Below are 18,650 nucleotides of genomic sequence, written 5' to 3'. Positions count from 1 at the left end.
TGTAGTGGCTGGGTCCATCTGGCAAAAGTCCAGGCCTCTAGGGTCATGATTTAGGAATGAGAGAATGACTACCTCAGAGACAGTGGAGGGAACTAGGCCTCTTGGGACAGCTACGATTCCCAAGGGAGAGGAAGAGCAATTTCACCGAGAGAGGAACTAGTTCCCGGCCAATGCGCCACTGTTAGCAAAATTAAGATTAATAGACTTTGCCAGAGAACCACATAGACATCCAGGTACAGAGAACAAAGAAAAGCTTATTGCTGGGAAAGGAGGCTGGCAAGACTCCTTCTCACAAGGGAAGAATGAGAAGAAGCACTGGCTATTGTCTGGGGTGACCTATATAACCTAGGGGGTTTAGGAGGGGCTAGAAGGGAGGCAGAGACCTTGGTGTGGAAGTGCGGGCCAGGGGCTTCATCATGTGGACTAGGATTTATGGCTGCTATCCAAATGGTAGATAAGGGATCCTGCAGCTACCCAGACCTGAAGGTCACTCTAAGGGGCTCCTATTGCCTTATAGGGTGGTAGCTGCCCCAGAGAAGTGCCATCCCAAGGTAAAGGGGGCTGGAAGTTGATTATTTACTGCTTTTACTACATAGGCCTAGTGCTGCCTAGGAAGGGAGCATGCTAAGCTGTGGATGAAGGGAAGGAGTGGACTAAACTACAGGAAGGGACTCATTACACTAACAATGAGAGCATTCTGAAGAGAGTTAGTGTTGTGGATGCCCATGGAAGGTAGGATTTGTAAAGGTCTGCTTAAGTGAAACCAGCAGATCAAGGCAGGGCTGGGAGATGGGTGTGTCAGTGGGCAGAGTTCCCCCAAGTGAGTCTAAGGTGGGATTCATTCAGTATCCTATATCACTGGGTAGGGGTTGGAGTTTTGTTCTAGATCAGAAAAGCCCTGGACCAGCTGTGAGCTCTTTCCTCTTCCAAGCTTGGAAATGCCCTGGACATCTTCTCTATCCATCTCAGAGAAATCTTAGAGGAGAGATCCAACATGACTCCCCAAAGTGAGTTCCTCTCATGCTGAATTGAAGTGTGTTTGCTTTGGGGGCTTATTGCTCCCTCTAATATTTTAGGATTATTCAAGGGGTTGGAGGTTTTAATCTCTTAAAACCACAATCCTGTAGTATGGGGAGAGGGGGAGGAAGCTCAGGTCATCAATGACACTGTGTATGTCTTGGACAGAATTGGGGAACAGGAGCACTTTTCTCATAGGCTTTGGGCATTTAAAAATGGGCCCATGGTTCTATTGAAATAGGTTGTGTTCTATTTGCAGGTAAAATAACACACCTGAGAATCTTTCAAAATAATGAGGAAGAGTGTGGAGAGAATTAGAGTGAGGGAGGGCCTGAAGTAGTAGAATCCATGGTGTTCTTCGGGGTGCTGTGCATTGAGGTTGGCTAGTAGATTCATCAGGACTGTACTCCGTGCTTTCCTGTGCGTTAGAAGTTTAGTAGGATGGAATGGGATGTGGCTTGGTGACAGAGCCCTTGATTGGCACACAAGGCTCAGGGTTTGATCCCCAATACTGAACAAAACAAGAAACAAAACAGGGCACAGAGTAAAACTCTGTGAAAAGCTCTACTAAGTAAACTGCAGATTTCTCTAACTGGGAACCTGGGAGATGGAAGGGCCTCTGACATGTCCTTCTTGGGAAGGTGGTGTGCAGCTTCTGCCTCTGATTTCTCTGTCTACAGGAGTCTGAGTTGAGGCAAGGGGAGCACTTTTGGTTCAGTTCCATCACAAAGCAGAGCTAATTTATAATTTACTACCTCCAAATCTCCACTGGATAAGATAAGGTAGAAGTGAATTCGAGAGTATTGAACTTGACACCTACTGAGCCCAGGTTTTCTTCACTGGTGGTATCCTTGGACCTATGTCTCTGGAGGGCTAGGAAATCAATTTCAGTGCCCTATTGTAGCCAGGCTCATTCTCCCTCCTTCCTTCCCTCCTTTCCTCCCTCCCTCCTTCTTCCTTTCCATCCTTTCTTTCCTTCCTTCTTCCTTCTTTCCTTCCTTCCTTCTTTCCTTCCTTTCTTCCTTCCTTCCTTCCTTCCTTTTTTCCTTCCTCCCCCCACCTCTCTCTCTCTCTCTCTCTCTCTCTCTCTCTCTCTCTCTCTCTCTCTCTCTCTCTCTCCTCCTCCCTTTTTTTTCTTTTTTCTCTTCGCCAATCCTGGGGTTTGAACTCAGAGCTTGGGTACTGTCTCTAAGCTTCTTTCTTATCAAGGCTAGTGCTCTACCACTTAAGTCACAGGTCCACTTCTAGTTTTTTTTTCTTTTTGTAGTTTAGTAGAGATCAAAGTCTCACTAAATTTCCTCTCCTAGCTGGCTTCAAATTCTTGAGGCTGAGAGATCTCAGCCTTCTGAGTAGCTAGGATTACAGGTGTGAGCCACAAGTGTCTGGCTCATTTCTTATAGAAGCAATTAGTTCTTACTCTTGGACTCTAGGTTAGAAGTGTTTTGGGGGAGGCTGAAACAAAGGCAAGGCCAATATTTTACTTCTTGAGTGACACCCCCAGGTGTGACTAGATGTAGCTCTTCCCTGCCTAGTTGAGGGCAGCGGCTTGAGAATTCAGTGTTATCAGCTGGGAAGGGTCAATGGCTCTAAGAGAATCCAGATGAACACCTGTCATATATGCATTTGAGTTGTGAAGAAAAGCCTAGTGAGTCTCCAACTCAGAAACAATAACTTTCATAATTTACCACAATAACTTGTAACTTTGACTTTTAGTATAAAGAATATGTTCTCAATAATTCCAGAAAGTTTCTTGTGTGGTTGGGGATTTAGCTCAATGAAAGAGTACTTGCCTAGCAAGTACAATGCCCTGAGTTCGATCCTTAACTCTGTAAAAATAAAATAATTGGACTGGTCCTGCTGTGCTGACATAGAAGCCATTGAGCACTAGGTGGCGTATGACACCACGACCTGGGTGGTTATGGTAGTGTTTCTAGATTTCTGTTTTGCTCTGGCAAGATTTAATTATAATGCAACATCTGCTGGCTATGGTAATTTAAGCAACATAGAGAGTTATAAAGCAGGGCTGGGAAGGTGGCTCAGTGGTAGAGCGCTTGCCTTGTATACCTGAGGCCCTGGGTTCGATTCCTCAGCACCACATAAGCAAAAAGAAAAAAAGCTGGAAGTGGCGCTGTGGCTCAAGTGGTAGAGCGCTAGCCTTGAGCTGAAGAGCTGAGGGACAGCGCCCAGGCCCAGAGTTCAGGCCCCACGACCGGACCCCAAAAAAAAAAAAAAAAAAAGAAGAGAGTTATAAAGCAAAAACTAGGCCTTTTATTTTTATACTTTATTTATAGTCTTGGGGAACTATTGTAAAAAGTTTGATATATCTTCTATGGTTTATAGTGGGTTTCATATTTAACACAATGGGTTTGCAAAACAAAGCGTGTCTTTTATTTCCAAGATCTACTTCGCTTTGTGACTTGTAAGGTTGAGCGCAGGTGGGGAAATAGCCCTTCTCTAACATGGGTGATAAGTCTGATTTGCACAAAGGCTTTGGATAGCCACTGGAATGTTTACTGAAGTAATTTCTCTCTCCCTGACTCAGATGGATGTATCCCATAGAGAAGCTCTTACAGTACCTTGGCGAACACAGGACCCTCCTCATAAAGTAAAGCTGGCTGAGCTAGTTGGCTTTCCATCACTGTAACAGATTACCCAAGACCATCAACTTATAAAGAAAAAAAGCTTAGTTTAGCTCCCAGTCCTAGATGTTTCAGCCTGTGGTTGGCTGTCCCCATGGCTTTGAGCTGTGGTAAGTCAACACATCAGGGTGGGGTTTAGTATGCAGCAAGGCCCCTCCCCTCAGGTCTTGGAAGCAGTCCCATAATCCCTTTATTATTTCCAATTAAAGCAAGGAGGAGATAAATAGAAATAAGGAGAGCTTACCTGCTCCTTATCAAGAATTGACCAACAATGGCTGGGAAGTTGGCTCAGTGGTAAAGCGCTTGCCTTGCATGCCTGAGGCCCTGGGTTCGATTCCTCAGCATCACATAAGCAAAAAGAAAAAAGCCGGAAGTGGCGCTGTGGCTCAAGTGGTAGAGAGCTAGCCTTGAGCTGAAGAGCTGAGGGACAGCGCCCAGGCCCAGAGTTCAGGCCCCGCGACCGGACCCAAAAAAAAAAAAAAAAAAAAAAGAATTGACCAACAAATATTCTGCAATGACCAAACTCGTTGGATGTGATGAGAGTTTTAGCACAGATGGCCCTAATGATGCCTAAGTTAACCAAAGTTCACAAGAGGCTCTCCTGGCCTACATCTGTTTCACTAGAAAAATATAGCCAGCCTTTTCCAGGTCAGGCTGGGTAAGATTTACAAATCTAATATTACAGAAAGAATGTCACACAAGCGTCTTAGTTTTTGCAAATCTAAAGCCATCTTTCGCCAGGAATCAGCTGCTTGTGATGGAGTCAAGCAGGACTCCACACTACTTGTACATGGTGGAGGTAGTCAGGAGGGTCTAGGCAGGAGTGAGGCTGTCTTCCAGGCTAGAAGAGATGGGCTGGATCTGGACTACATATAGACTGGCTGGCACTGAATTGTGAATCCAAACTGAACCAACCTCAGGAATCTCAGACCATGTAAACCAATAACTTGATTATAATGCTAGATAACAACTTTACACAGACACAGATATATACACATAGGTGCACGCATGCACACACACACACACACACACACACACACACACACACACACAGTGCACATTGTTTTACAGCACCCAAAAATGAATGGCCATTGTTAGTGAAATGAGCTCCTTTCCATAGCTTAGTCCATTCCTTCCCTTCTCCACAGCTTAGCATGCCCCCTTCCTAGGCAGCACTAGGCCCATGTAGTAAAGGCAGTAAATAATCAACTTCCAACCACCTTTACCTTGGGATGGCACTGCTCTGTGGCAGCTACTACCATACAAGGCAACAAGTAGCCTTCAGGTCTGGGCAGTTGCAGGACCCCTTATCTACTATTTGGATAGTAGCCATAAATCCTGGCCCACATTTCCTTACCTGAGCCTCTACCTCCTAACCCCTTCTAGCCCCTCTTAAACCCCCTAGGTTATATAGGTTACCCCAGACAATAGCTGGTGCTTCTTCTCATTCCTCCCTTGTGAGAAGGAGTCTTGCAGGCCCCCTTTCCCAGCAATAAACCTTTCTTTGTTTTCTGTACCTGGATGTCTGCGTTGTTCTCTGGCAAAGTCTAATCTATTTTAAGCTATCGGCCACAGACTCTTGGAATTCCAGCAGTGGGATGACATTATTTTGCCCAGTATTTTAGAATCACAAATAGGCAACACCAAACAACAACAAAAAAAGGTAAAACTCAAAATCCAAAATATTTGACAACAATATGTTTAGACATCTTTGCTAACAATGCACATTAGATGGTTGAGCCTGTTTCCAGGGCTAGAGTAGAGAAGTGGTGTGGACACGGATGGGAAGGCCGGCAATAGTATTGGTGAAAAGTCTCACGTGGTATCTCAAAGGCAGTTCAGTTCACAGAAAATGGGTGGTCAAGAAATTCTAACATTTCCAACTCTAAAACCCCATCCGAGTCATGGCACCATATGTAAGCTATATTAAACAGGTAGGTTTCATTAGGTAGCTGATTAAGAGAACACCAGGCGGTATTCCGGAAGGAAAAGATGTTTATTTACCAAACAGCTGCCCCAGCAGTGCATGTTGGAAAGGCAAGGCTGAAAGGGGCCACTACCCCCAGGCCAAGACTTATCTAAGCCTGGGTCAGAAGACGTGTTTCCCGGTGGGGAAAAGGTGTGGCCACACTGGTTCAGGATGTGACCTCAGGGCCTGGGACACTCCAGAGGTAGCCCTGGATGTAACCTAACTGGAGAGGGAAGTAACTGCTTACAGGTGTGCCAGTTACCTAGGTAACAGATACTGGGTGGAGACTTAGCCAAGAGGTAGGGAGGTGTCTGCACTGGGCCTGCATAGCCTGGGGCGGATCTTACAAACATCTTCCTTTCGTCTGGGCCGAGGTCTTTCTTTTGTGACAAATAGCTTATGTTTTGGTTTTTCGGAAAGGAAAAAAGCCTTAGACAGGATTAAATTACGCTGAATTTACTTAAGGAGCAAAACAAAACTGATTGGCAAATTGGGCAACTCTGGCAATCAGAACAAGCTCTGAGAACTTCAGCCAACAACAAAATCAAGCATCATTTATAGAAACCAGAAGTGAGGCATAGAGACAATTTAATTGGTTCAGCTTGGTTGGTTAATTGGCTTAAAAGTCTCTTGAGGTTAACTGAAACCCAGAGTATTAGCTTTTTGTCACTGAGATCAACAACTTAAAAGGAAGGAGGGTTTATTTTGGCTCATAGTTTCATAGCAGCCTGCTTCCATTGCTTTGAGCCTTTGGTGAGGCCAAACGTCAGAATGGTAGAGAAATAGATCCTCACACTATGTTGGCCAGGAAGTAAGAAGAGACTGTGAGAGGTAAAAGCTGACTCCATTTCCTCCAATCAGAATCCACCACAGGCTGATCACTACAGCGTTAGCATATGACCTTTGGAGGATAGTTGAGATTCAAATCATAACGTCTGCCTCTGGCTCTGAAAGGCCTATGTCCATGTCATAATGCAAAATGCCTCTCAGAGACCCCATCTTAACAATTTCCAGCACTGCCCAAAGCCCTAGCCATAGAAGCAAAGGAGTGACATAGCTCTGCTGTCACAGCTCACAAGGGTCCTGCCTGCAGCTTTTCTCAGCAGAGGTTCCTGGCACCTGTAATATCCTGGGATCTGCCCTGTAGCATTTCTGAATCCTCACAGCTTCAGACATTCCCCTCTGGCTTCTGCTTGCAATGGATTCTGACTCTTTGCCTGGCTTCTCAGGCCTTCCTTTGAAATCTGGGTGGAAGTGAACACTGTGAAAGATCTGATTCACTTCTGAGAGAGCCCATAATTCAAGTGACAGGAGAAGACATGATTTTTATTAGCATTTAGCTAGTGTGGTAAGAGATAAACAGATAGGATTGGGGTTCACTTACTGCCAGGAGAAAAGTATATATGATTATCTTTTGTGGGAATGTTTTTTTGTCGTCTCAAGCAGGTGGGTGCCAAAGTAGGTGAATGTTCTTGAGAAATGGCCAAGTCCAGAATGTAGGTTATGAGTATCTTTCCTTATTCCAGAGCTCACTGAGTCATGCCTGGGCCCATGACTGAGAAAAGGTGATAGTTTAGAGTTTGTATTTTAAAGTCTGTGCATCTGGTTTCTGTCCGTCAATCTCTTCTCTTTAATTTTATAACAATGTTTTCTTTTTCTTGGTGCTGATTCTGGGGCTTGAACTCAGGAACTGTAGTGTCTCTAAGCTTTCGTACTCAAGGCTAGTATTTAGCCATTGAAATCTGAAGGAGGATCCCATACATTCATCCCAGGGAACCATGCAGAGGCAAGTCTTGTGCCCAGATAAGGATCCCCAAAGACCACCAAGAAGCCAATTCTGATACAAGCACACAAGAGTCATTTCTTGCTAGTTCAAGCCTGCACTCAGAACTGTCACCGATGCAGCTGATCAGAGTTGAGAGCCATAACCCTTCAGCAGGGTTTTTATAGGGTTTCAGGGGCATTCTATACACCATAGCATCACTTAGCAAATCATATCACACCACGTAAAATTAATAAAATAATTCTAAAAGATGATTAGTTTACAAAGGAGGAAGCAACAATGCTGGATAAGAAATGTACTCATTACCTTGCCATGTAACTGTAGCCCCACTGTACAGTATTTTCATAATAAAAAAACATTAAAACAAAAAAGATGATTAGTTTAACCAGTGGCAAGAACCGACCAGGGATTGGGGGTTGGCTGGTTCATGGGGCTTATGTGTTTAGAAATGATTGGCTAAAAGCAGAGGATCTGAGCTGCGCCGACCAAGTGGTCTTTATCTTGCAGGAACATTTGGAACTTAGCTGTAGTTAGTGGAATTTACCAGAAAGGGGGTTGTTCCTGGAATATGGGCTCAAGGGGAGTTGCTGATACAGTTCCTATAGTTTGGGCTCAATGGGAGTTGCTGATATAGTTCCTGGAGGTTCAGTTATAGTGCCTTAACAGGATGGAATCTAAACCTAAAATGACTATATTATATTTTGTTCAGGCTTCACACAGGCAGGTGTCCTGACCCGCAGGATGTCAACGAGGGCAATGAACCTAAGCGAGAAGGAATGAAGGGACAAGAGATACGAAGAAGGACAGCAAGACAAGGATTCTGATCAAGCTGCCAATTTTTATTTTTCACACAGGGGTATTTATATGCTTAGAATAAGGAAGCTTTTTCATTGGGCGTAGCAGCTGCAGGATGCTTGCTTAGGGCAATGTGAAAAGGAGGTCCTTAGCAGCTACCTGGTCTTTGTTTGGGGCAGGATGCAAAGACCAGATTCTGTAAATAGCCTCGAGAGATGTTCCAGCGAGATAGTCAAGCTTAGGGCTCCCGACAGGCATGCACAGGAGAAAGATTATTGTAAAGTTATTAGAGGAGCCATATTTCCCCCAAGAGGGAGCACATGGCCTCCGTTCCCATCCAGCTAGCAGGAGGGTCTGGGGGATAGGAAGTGAGGTAGATGGGAGTTCAGGTGGGTCTGGGCGGAGAAAGAGAGGAGCCAGGAATGTATCTATGGTGGGAACTCCAGGAATGGAAGGAGCTCAGGTGTGGGTGGAGCTGAGGACCAAAGGTGAGCATAATACTAACAGAGTCACAGCGCCACTTCTGGCTTTCTGCTGATTCATGAGCAATAAGTCACGTTCCTGCCTGGGGTGGCTTCAAACTTTGAATCTCAGATCTTAGCCTTCTAAGTAGCTAGGATTACAGGCATAAACCATAAATAAAATGTTATTTGTTGTGCTTTACATTTTCAAGCTTTGGCTTTCTTTCAGAGATCTCTTTGCTGAATTTCTCATTCAAGTGTGTTGAATTTCTCACTCAGACTTTGAATTGACTTTGTGGCTCATCTATCTATTTATCTGAATCCTCCTTGAGAACACTGATTACCTTAAAAGCTATGCTTTTGAGTTCTTTGCCCAACATTTTGACCATTTCAAATCTTTGGATTCAGGTTTTAGAGGTATAAAGTTTTGGAGCAGTCATGCTGTATAGGCTTCTTATATCTCTTGTGTTTCTATGCAACAATTGTGCTTCTTTTGGGATGGGTGCCACTTCTGGTGTTATACGGGTGAGTTCTTAGTTAGAAGCTTTTTTGTTAAGAGCTATTATAAATATGTTCTCCAAGAACCACTGGAGTCATATAATAGACATGGAAACAAATAATCGTCTCAGCAAGGCAAAAGTTACTTCTGTAGAAAGATGTACAGCCAAAAATCTGGCAAACAAGCACACAGAGCAGGCAGGCTCCTCCCTATTTATCCTAAACATAGCAGGCCCCACCCCTCTGCTCAGATTGGTTGAGGTCAGGTTCACAGTCTGCTCCCAATTGGCTAGATTGAAGACAGAAGTATTTACATAAGGTGACTATTAAAAGATTTTGAAATAAGATACAATATAGTTTGAAATAACATAAATACAGTACTTTGAAATAAGATAACAGTACACAAGCAATCTCAGGGCAGTCAGGAGGTGGCTTGACCCTTGGAAAGAGAAATGGAGGAGAATCCTCCTGGACTATCCCTTCCTGGTTTCAGCAGTAAGGGTTGCTGAAAGGAGACTCCCATGCAGTTCAGGCAGAAGAGAGTGTATTAGGAGAACCAAACCCCTGGCCTTCACCAGATGTAGGTGTACAGACAGACAACTTATGGTGGAGAGAGACAATATGGGAGAGGGCCAGGAGGAAGTGTGGCCACAGTTGATGCAGAAGTGATCCCAGAGCCTTGCAGAAGTGACCCCAGAGCCTGGGTCCTTTTGCTGAGTTACAGTCTGGTGATGGACAGTCCAGTGATTGACAATTATAGGTGATTACCAGTTTCAGGCAGGTGATTTCTGGTAAGGCTATGTGCTGTCCTTCAGGAAGAGGAGGGAGGGGAAGGGGCTCTTCTCCCCGGCAGACCTCACACTAGGGGCAAACATTTTCTCTTAGGATGCAACAGGAAGCTGTGGTTGTGGGTGACACCAGGATGCTGTTGGGAGATGTCATTGATATCCTTTAGTTTAGGATGTTTTTTTTCCCTAATTAGGTAATTTCTGCATCCAGACTAGAACCAAAGCATTCACTTAATTTGCATCTAATCCTAGAGGCATTAGATACTATGGGTCTTTGGATATTTTGCCGTTTTTGTAAATCCTGTGGACCCTAAGAGCATAATTTTTCTACATATAATTATTTTGTTTAGTTTAAACCTGTGGCTTCTTTGGAAATGATACACATATACACAGACATATATGATATACCCAATAAAGACTAATTATTATTATTATTATTATATTGCTAGTACTGGGGCTTAAACTCAGGTCCTGGAGTTCTTGCTCAGCTTTTTTTGCTCCCAGCTGGCACTCTACCACTTGAGACACACCTCTAATGCTTCATTTCACTGGCTAATTGGATATGAAGTCTCATAGATTTTTCTAACTCTTCTGGCTTTGAACTTTGATCCTCCACGTCTCAGTCTCTTGAACGGCTAGTACTGTAGGTATGAACCACTGGTGCCCAGTGTGAAATAATTTTTCAATAGAAGTTCTAATTCAAAAATTGGTTTAAGCTGGGTGCTGATGGCTCACATTTATAATTTTAGCTACACAGGAGACTGAGATCTGAGGATCATGGTTCGAAGCTAGCTGGGGCAGGAAAGTCTGTGAGATTCTTATCTCTAATTAACCATCAGAAAACTGGAAGTGGAGCTGTGACTCAAAGTGGTAGAGTACTAATCAGAAAAGCTCAGAGACAGAACCTAGGCCCTAGGTTTAAGCCCTATGACAGGACAAAAAAAAAAAAAGAACTTGGAGAATGTGGGGAAAGAGAGGCTGAAGTAAAGAGCTGATGTGGTTATTTTCAGGCAAGTCTTGACTTTCTTCCTTTTCCCTCTCACCCGAGTTATTGAAAGGATCTGTCACATCCTACCTCACTTCCTATCCTCCAGACCTCGCTGCTATCTAGAGAGTGGAGGCTGCCATGTGCACTCTTTCTCTCTCTCTCTCTGGGAAAAATATGGCTCCTCTAATAAACCTTGTGATAATCTTTCTCCTGTGCCTGCCTGCCTCCTCATGGTCCCCTGGCATGGATGTGAAGGATCCTTTGATTGATCTTTTCAGTTATATCATAATCTGCTTTAGTTCACTTCACCTGATCTTACTCATAATCATACATGCAAGACAGTGTCACAGCCACATCCCTATGTGTGTTCAGTAAATAAACAGACTAGGAAAACTTGGCCTATATGCATCCATTTCAAGAGAAGCTGAAAAAAATTAACAAGATACAAAAGAAGGCAAGACTTCCACATATTTGCATCACATAGCCAAGCTCAAATAACTAGAAGTGACAAGTATAGAGAGGAAAATCATGTATTTGTGTAAACCAGGCAGCTCAGAACCAAAGCCTCAGGATAGACAAAATTATCTAGTGGAGTCAGGAATGGTGGTACATGCCTGTAATCGTAGTATTCAGGAGGCTGAAGCAAGATGGTCATGAGTTTGATACCACCCAGTACTCTGTGATAGAAAGATCTCTTCTCATAAAATAAAACAAATTATTTCCTCAAATCTGTACTGTCAAGAGAGATTTAGTGGAGAGACAGTGATCCTAATGGAAGTGACACTTCTGCATCCTGGGGACCCTGGGGAAATCAGAGATGGCCATGGAGTCTGCACCTCCCCCTGTTCAAAAGTCCTAGAGAGAAAGCCTTGACTTCTGGTGGAGTCTTTAACTCCTTCTCTGAGACTGCAAAGACCTTGAGGACTTTGGAGCAGCTTTTCCAGGCTGCGGGGAGGGGTGGGGGGGGGGGTGGGGGGTGGCAAATGCCCCTCCCCCTGGGGGAAAGAATGTATGACTCAACCAGATGCCAGGGCAGCCAATATGCATCTGAAAGATTATAAAAAGAGGGACTGCCTTCCCCATAAGCCTACGATGGCGCTAAACTATTAAGACTCCACTTCTAGCTCTCTTACTCAGAGAAGTCTATATTTTTTCCTCCTTGTCCGGGAGGCAGTAAATAAGACTTGAGGCAGCCCTAACCCACAAAGAGCAAAGAGGCCTTTCCTCGGTGTCTCCCGGTGTCTTATGCTTTACTTTCAAATCTACGCATGCTTTTCCTGCCTCGTAATTCTCTATCTAGTGGAATTCCTCTGCAGTGGAGTCTAGTTTGGCTCCATAATAAACCTCTCCATGTCTTTCTCTGTCTTTTTGGTCTCCTTCAAGTCCTTGTTGGACTGAAACAAGGGGAACCTGAAGGGCACCCCTGCAACTAGATAACTACTGTTACCCCAAATTTAATTTATAAATAGACTCCAAATGGTGGTGCTAGTTAGATCTTTGCTGTGACAAGATACTTGGAGTTTCAAGGAGCAAAGATGGTTTTTGCTTTATAACTTTACAGGTTTTAGTTGAAGTTTGCTTGGGGCAGCAAGACACACCCTAGGAAAGCCAACTCCCCCACCCCCTTTTTTCAATATTCTATTCAAATTCTGAGCCCAAGGGGAGGGGGTGAAATCCGTGATTAAATTAGAGTCCTCACTTGACAGTCTAAATCTACTCAGCTCTGCCTGCACAAACACACCCTGAGTTAATTTTCCTAATCCCCAAGGAATCTCTTAATCCAATCAAGTTGACAATCAAGAGTCCTCACAATTGGTTGACTATTTAATGAAAGGATTAAATCAATTCCTATTTAAGAAAGGGTGGGCCCAGCTCTGGTTCTTGGGAGCAGTCTACTGAGAGCAGTTTAGTTTGCTCTGGTCTTTGAGGAGTCCATTTGAATTCCCAGAATGCTTCCAAATAGTAAGTTTCTCCCAGTGTTGCTGGTTTTCTGTCGTAGAACTTAGGAACTTTTACATTACAACCATGATTGTCAAAAAACATTTGAGAGGGAAGTGGGTTTTTTTTGTTGTTGTTGTTTTGTTTTGTTTTTTCCTTTCCGGGATTAATTGGGTCAGTGGCTGGCTGAGTATTTTGAAATTGGATTCCGGGATTTCCCAACACCTCAGAGAGCTAGCTGGGTCTATCTGATGAGATTAAGGGAACAATGAAAGTCCTAAGGTTCGTATTTTAATGTTATTAAATGCTGTCTTAGAGTTCAAACACAACTTTTTAGTATTTTATTTCAGGGTCTTAATTCTTTTTTTTTTTTTATTGTTTGGAGTCATTGATTTTCGTGAAGATTTCCCATTTTGAGTTGCTTCTTTTTCTTTTCATGATACTACTGTAGGATTTCTGTCAGTTCTTGCTTAGATTATGGAGTTATGTGTTTATAGTCTGTGTCTGCTTAGATTCATGTTTATACCATCTTGGCAAGTTATACTTTTCAGTCTGGCATAAACATAGGAAGTATGTGCTCCATAAACTGACTTTATACTTCTTTCTCTCTTTTAGACTCCCTAGAAAGAGAAGCCCGTCGGCAGAGGATTATTTTGAGCCAGAGTCAAAAGGATACTCTCTGTGCATGGTTCGAAAAGAACCCTTATCCTGACTTAGCTGCTAGGGAGTCTATGGCCAGAGAAATGGGCATCTCAGAGTCCCAAATTCTGGTAGGTGCTAGGTTTCTGTTTCCTTTCTTATTTTTTTCTAATCTGTTATTTTAATTTATTTTGAAATTTAAAAATTGTTGTTTCCAAGTAGATTTTTTTGTATGAAAACTGAGCATTAAAACCTGTTGACATTGTTTTCAGGAGAAGGGAAGGAGAGGGAGGGAAGGAGTGAGATTGATTGGAATATGTTGTATACAGGTGTGGAAATGTCACAATTAAGTTTCCACTCCCACCCCTGTGTAACTTATGTATGGTAACAAACAAAACAACAAGACTGAGGAGTATGTGTGTGAGAGAGAGAGACACACACACACAGAGGGAGAAAGGGAGAGGAGAAAGAGAGAGAAGGAATAAAAATGGAGGGTGGGAGGGGGAGAGAGCAACAGTATCGCAAATCAGGGAAGTTTAATTCAAATGCCATTAAAATGACCACAGAAAGCATGCTAATCAGAATGCTGACCGATTCTTATTTGAACTTGAACGTGATGTTAGTATTCTGTGGCAATAATGATATTCATTGAAGAATTCATTGCTTTTTTTCTTATGGACATTGCTTCAAGGACAGATGCCTAATAAGTTTTGTTTGGTTAGATTGATGTCTGAAGGATCTTGACGGGTTTGCATTTTCTTCCTGCTGCCCTGGGATTGAAAACAGGGACAAACTGGCTAGACAAGCAGTCTTTTCAGAATCCAGAGTTCAGGTACATTCTGTATCTGTGGCACCATATTTGTTCTATGTAGACATGGTATTACTTCCTCAGAAGCTACTGAACTTGAACCTGGCACTGAACTTGACAGATATGGGCCATTTGGGATTTTCCTATTGCTTGGGAGAAAAGACATGGCATACATACACCTGATACCATGAGTCAGAGTCTGGCAAAAGGAGAAATATTTACATCTGACTGGAAGATGTGCAGCCACTGGGAAAGAGTACCAAGACAAAAGTGGAAAAGGTGAAAGTTACATTTTCTTTTCCAATTTAGACTTGGTTTCAAAAGCACAGACGACTCAAACAACGGGAGTCTGAATGCTTCTTTAGAAAGAATCAACCTCAGGGGCAAGCCAAGGCTCAATTTAAGACTCAAGGTAAGAACCTATTGGCCCAAATACAATCATCTCCTCCATGGTTCTCTTTCTTTCTTTCTCTCCTTTCTTTCTCTCCTTCTTTCTTTCTTTCTTTCTTTCTTTCTTTCTTTCTTTCTTTCTTTCTTTCTTTCTTTCTTTCTATCTTTCTTTCTTTCTATCTTTCTTTCTTTCTTTCTTTCTCTCCTTTCTTTCTTCCTTCCTTTCTTTCTTTCTTCCTTCCTTTCTTTCTTTCTTCCTTTCTTCCTTTCTTACTCTTTCCCTTTCTTTTGCTTGCTTGCTTGCTTTCTCTCTTTCATTTCTTCTCTTTCCCCTTCCTTCCCTCCCTCCTTCCCTCCTTCCTTCCTTCCTTCCTTCCCTCCCTCCTTCCCTCCCTCCTTCCGTCCCTCCTTCCATCCCCCCATACTTCTTACTTATTTTGCCATACTGAGGATTGAACTCAGGACTTTGCATCCTGCATTTGCTACTTAGGCAATACTCTAGTCTCTCCTCCATAGATTTTTTTTTTAAATAGTGTCAATAGCTTTACTTGTCTTACTCAAATTTCTGTGAAGAATGCTTAGAATCAGGACTAATGCAGAGTCAGAGATAAGCATTCTCTCACTATCTGGAAGAGAGAAGGCAGTGTCTTAGCAAGATAAGCGTCATACCTTGTCAATCCCCTGCAGCTGTGCAGTGGAATAGTGTGTCCTGTCACTGCTGGGATCTGATCCCTGAGTCAGGACAGGTTAATAAGGTCCTGGCAGAATGGCTATTCCAAAAGTAAAAAGACTGTTCAAATTTGAGTATGAAAAATACCCAACAAACCCTATTTTGTGTCAATGTTCTCCTTAGCAAAAGAAGCTAGAAGAACCCGGACTCACTTCACAAGATGTCAAATCAATATCCTAATTCAAGCTTTTAATGAGAACCGCTTCCCTGGGATTGCAACCCGGGAAAACCTGGCTAGACAAACAGGCCTTCCAGAATCCAGAATCCAGGTACATACTGTGTCTGTAACATCCTATTTGTCCTATGTGGAAATGGTATTAGCTCCTCAGATGCTACTCAACTTGAACTTGACATTGAACTTGACAGGTGTGGGCTGTTTGGGATTACCCCACTGCTCTGTAGAAACAGTATGGCGTGCATATACCTGACACCATGAGTCGTAGTCTGGCGAAAGGAGAAGTATTTTCATCTGACTGGCAGGTATACAGGCACTGGAAAAAAGAGTACCAGAGCAAAAGTGGAAATGGATTGCGCATACATGGATAACACAATCTGTGTTGGTGTTTTTAATCCTTGGCAACCCTATCAGCAGTCATGGGGGCATCACATCATGTGTGTGTGTGTGTGTGTGTGTGTGTGTGTGTGTGTGTGTGTGTGTGTGTGTGTGTGTGTGTGTGTGTGTGTGTGTGTGGCAGCGGGGAGGAGGGGAGGAGATAGTAAGCAGCATTTCTGGTCTCTTAGGATCTAGGTACCATATACATCTGTCTCATTCCAACCTGTGGTGTAATCTAAAGAAATCTAGAGCTTCACCAATAAGGGCAGATATAAGAGATTGTCCCTGGCTGACAAGCCCTGCTGTTTGTAAGTCATGAGGATTTTGATTTTGTGTATAGGAAGCGTTTATGTTTTTTTTTTTTTTTGCCAGTCCTGGAGCTTGAACTTGCAGCCTGGATGCTGTCTCTGAGCTTCTTTTGCTCAAGGTTAGCACTCTACCACTTGAGCCACAGTGCCACTTCCAGTTTTCTAGTGGCTAATTGGAGATAAGTCTCATAGACTTTCCTGCCTGGGCTGGCTTCAAACTGCAATCTTAAATCTCAGCCTCTTAAGTAGCTAGGATGGTAGGTGTGAGCCACCAGTGCCTGGCTGTTACATGATTTCTGAGATGTGTCCTTAGAGTAATCTTTGCAACACTTCCCTTTGTAGCCTCAAACTATGCTCTTACAGCCTGTTCACAAGCTGTGTGTTCTTAAGGGCTCCTTAGCAGAGTGGAGAAATTCAGTCTGCTCTAGAGAGAGATCTCATTTCTTGACCCAGTATTGGGGACTAGAAGAAAGACCTTCTCCTTTTTTGGTCATAGTATTATTTAGTATATGGTCATGTGTCAGTTGAGCTTTGTGTTAGTCTTGATTGTCAACTGAATTGAAAAAGCCTTTAAAGATTAGGGAAGTTCATATCTGGGTGTATTTGAGAGCATTACAAGAGGTGTTTGATCTTGAGGGCTGTGTCACTGGTTTAATGCATTGACAGGTTTGTACTTTAAGTAGACTTTTGAGAGCTATAGACTTTTGGTGAAGCTATAGAAAGACAGACCTGGTTGGATGAAATGGATTTCTGGGGTCATGCCTGTCCCTACTAATCATCTGGTTAAAAGATGAGAAAAAGGTAGAGTCTCTGATAGCTACCTAGACCCCCCCCTCTTTTAAATTTAATTTTATTGTTATTATTAAGGTGTGTACAGAGGGGTTACCATTTCATGTCAGTACATTTCTTTTTTTGGACAATGTTACTCCTTCCTTTGTTTTCTTCTAAATTTCCCCTCCTCTCTCTACTCACAAATTACATAGTTGATTTTCCATAGTATATGCTGAATAGAAAGACTGAATTTCTTCACTCTTCCTCCTTCCCTTTCTGCATCCTCCCTTTGCACCCACTAAAAAAGAAACCAAGCAAAAAGAAACAACAACAATAACAATAACAAAAAATCTCTCTCTTTCTGTTTAAGATATGGTTTCAGAACCGAAGATCTCGGCACCCAGAGCAGAGCCAAGGTAGACCCATGGCTTCATTGGCAAAAGGTCCGAATCAGAGCCCTCCTGAGGCTGATCAGCAGACCCAAAGCAGTCAGTGCACTGCTCCAGACAAGTCTGGTCATCTGTCTCCTGCTATAGCTTCCACCAGGACTTCGTCCCTTGAAGCAGCAGTTTGTCCATCCAATACAGACTCAGTTCCATTGAACTCATTGGGGGGCAATGAAAACCAGTTACCAATGGCTGTGATGGTCCAGCCCTCCCCGGCTGTGCAGGGAAAAGAGGTTTCTAGTCACTTGTCAATGAATTTGGGAGGGGAGCCCTCACATACTCCGTTCTGTCCCCCAGTCCAAGGGGGAGGTAGGGACCCCAGAGAGCTCACAGACCTGGCAACGCTGCCTCTCAGAGTCTCTCCTCAGCCTCTACCTGGTAACCAACCATTGCAGCACCAAGATGAGTATTTCTTTCTGCACTTTTGGGATGAGTGGTTCCAGTCATTCATTGCTGAATGGGAACCTGAGAAAGGCTACTATTGGTCTCCTGGCCAGAGTGAGATACAGGAGATACAGGTTCAGAGCCAATCACCTGAAAATTCTTCTCAGCTGTCTCAGGAAGCTCAACAGCACCAGGTGTGAACCTTGAGCCTTTTTGGAGAAGACTTGTGAACCACAAATTAAAACTGGAAGACAAAAAATCTTGGGGAATCCAGAGGCATGAGTGGATGACTACCCATGTCCTGATAGCTTCTCAGTGTGGATTTTCAGATCTTCACATAGTGGGAAAGTTCAAATGAAGGAGCATCTCAGAACTCAGATCCAGGCTTTCTCTCTTTGGAAGCAAAAATTCTGTGTGATGGCCAGGCACTGGAGGCTTACGCTTGGTATCCTAACTATTCACACCAGGAAGCTGAGATCTGAAGATGCAGATCAAAAACAGGTCAGGCAGAAAAGCTGGAAGTGGAGGTATGGCTGCCAAAAGAGAGCTCAAGGTACAGAGCTCAAGCTGCATACCAGCTGCACACACACACAATTTTAGTGTCATTTAGAATGGACAATGAACAACTTCTCTGGAGTGGGTAAAAAAAAAAAAAGGAGCACCGAATCTTGTAAACCCAGAGACAATATGTTGTTGTTGTTGTTTAGTTTTGATACTTGGACTCTCTATCTTATTTAATTGGTCT

General features: G+C 43.3%; 1 protein-coding gene across 1 annotated transcript; it reads left to right on the top strand.

The window, feature by feature from the left end:
- The first annotated feature begins 994 nt into the window (after positions 1-994).
- Positions 995-18,105, top strand: LOC122116506 (double homeobox protein B-like). Its single transcript, XM_042690175.1, has 6 exons — positions 995-1,007; positions 13,492-13,646; positions 14,633-14,735; positions 15,573-15,712; positions 17,446-17,563; positions 17,819-18,105. Exons 1-6 carry the CDS (start codon positions 995-997, stop codon positions 18,103-18,105), a joined length of 816 nt encoding a protein of 271 aa, XP_042546109.1.
- The last annotated feature ends 545 nt before the right edge of the window (positions 18,106-18,650 follow it).

This window comes from Dipodomys spectabilis, unplaced genomic scaffold, assembly GCF_019054845.1.
Source record: "Dipodomys spectabilis isolate Male_0828 unplaced genomic scaffold, ASM1905484v1 ptg000136l, whole genome shotgun sequence".
Classification (NCBI taxonomy): Eukaryota; Metazoa; Chordata; class Mammalia; order Rodentia; family Heteromyidae; genus Dipodomys; species Dipodomys spectabilis.
The sequence above is the reverse complement of the archived record's forward strand: the minus strand, read 5'-3'. Positions and strand labels throughout refer to the sequence as shown.

Excerpts from the sequence above, each read along its gene's own strand:
- LOC122116506 (XM_042690175.1), top strand. Across the intron at positions 13,647-14,632 it reads TCTCAGAGTCCCAAATTCTG|ACTTGGTTTCAAAAGCACAG; the intron begins GTAGGTGCTAGG and ends TTTCCAATTTAG. Across the intron at positions 14,736-15,572 it reads GGCTCAATTTAAGACTCAAG|AAGCTAGAAGAACCCGGACT; the intron begins GTAAGAACCTAT and ends CCTTAGCAAAAG.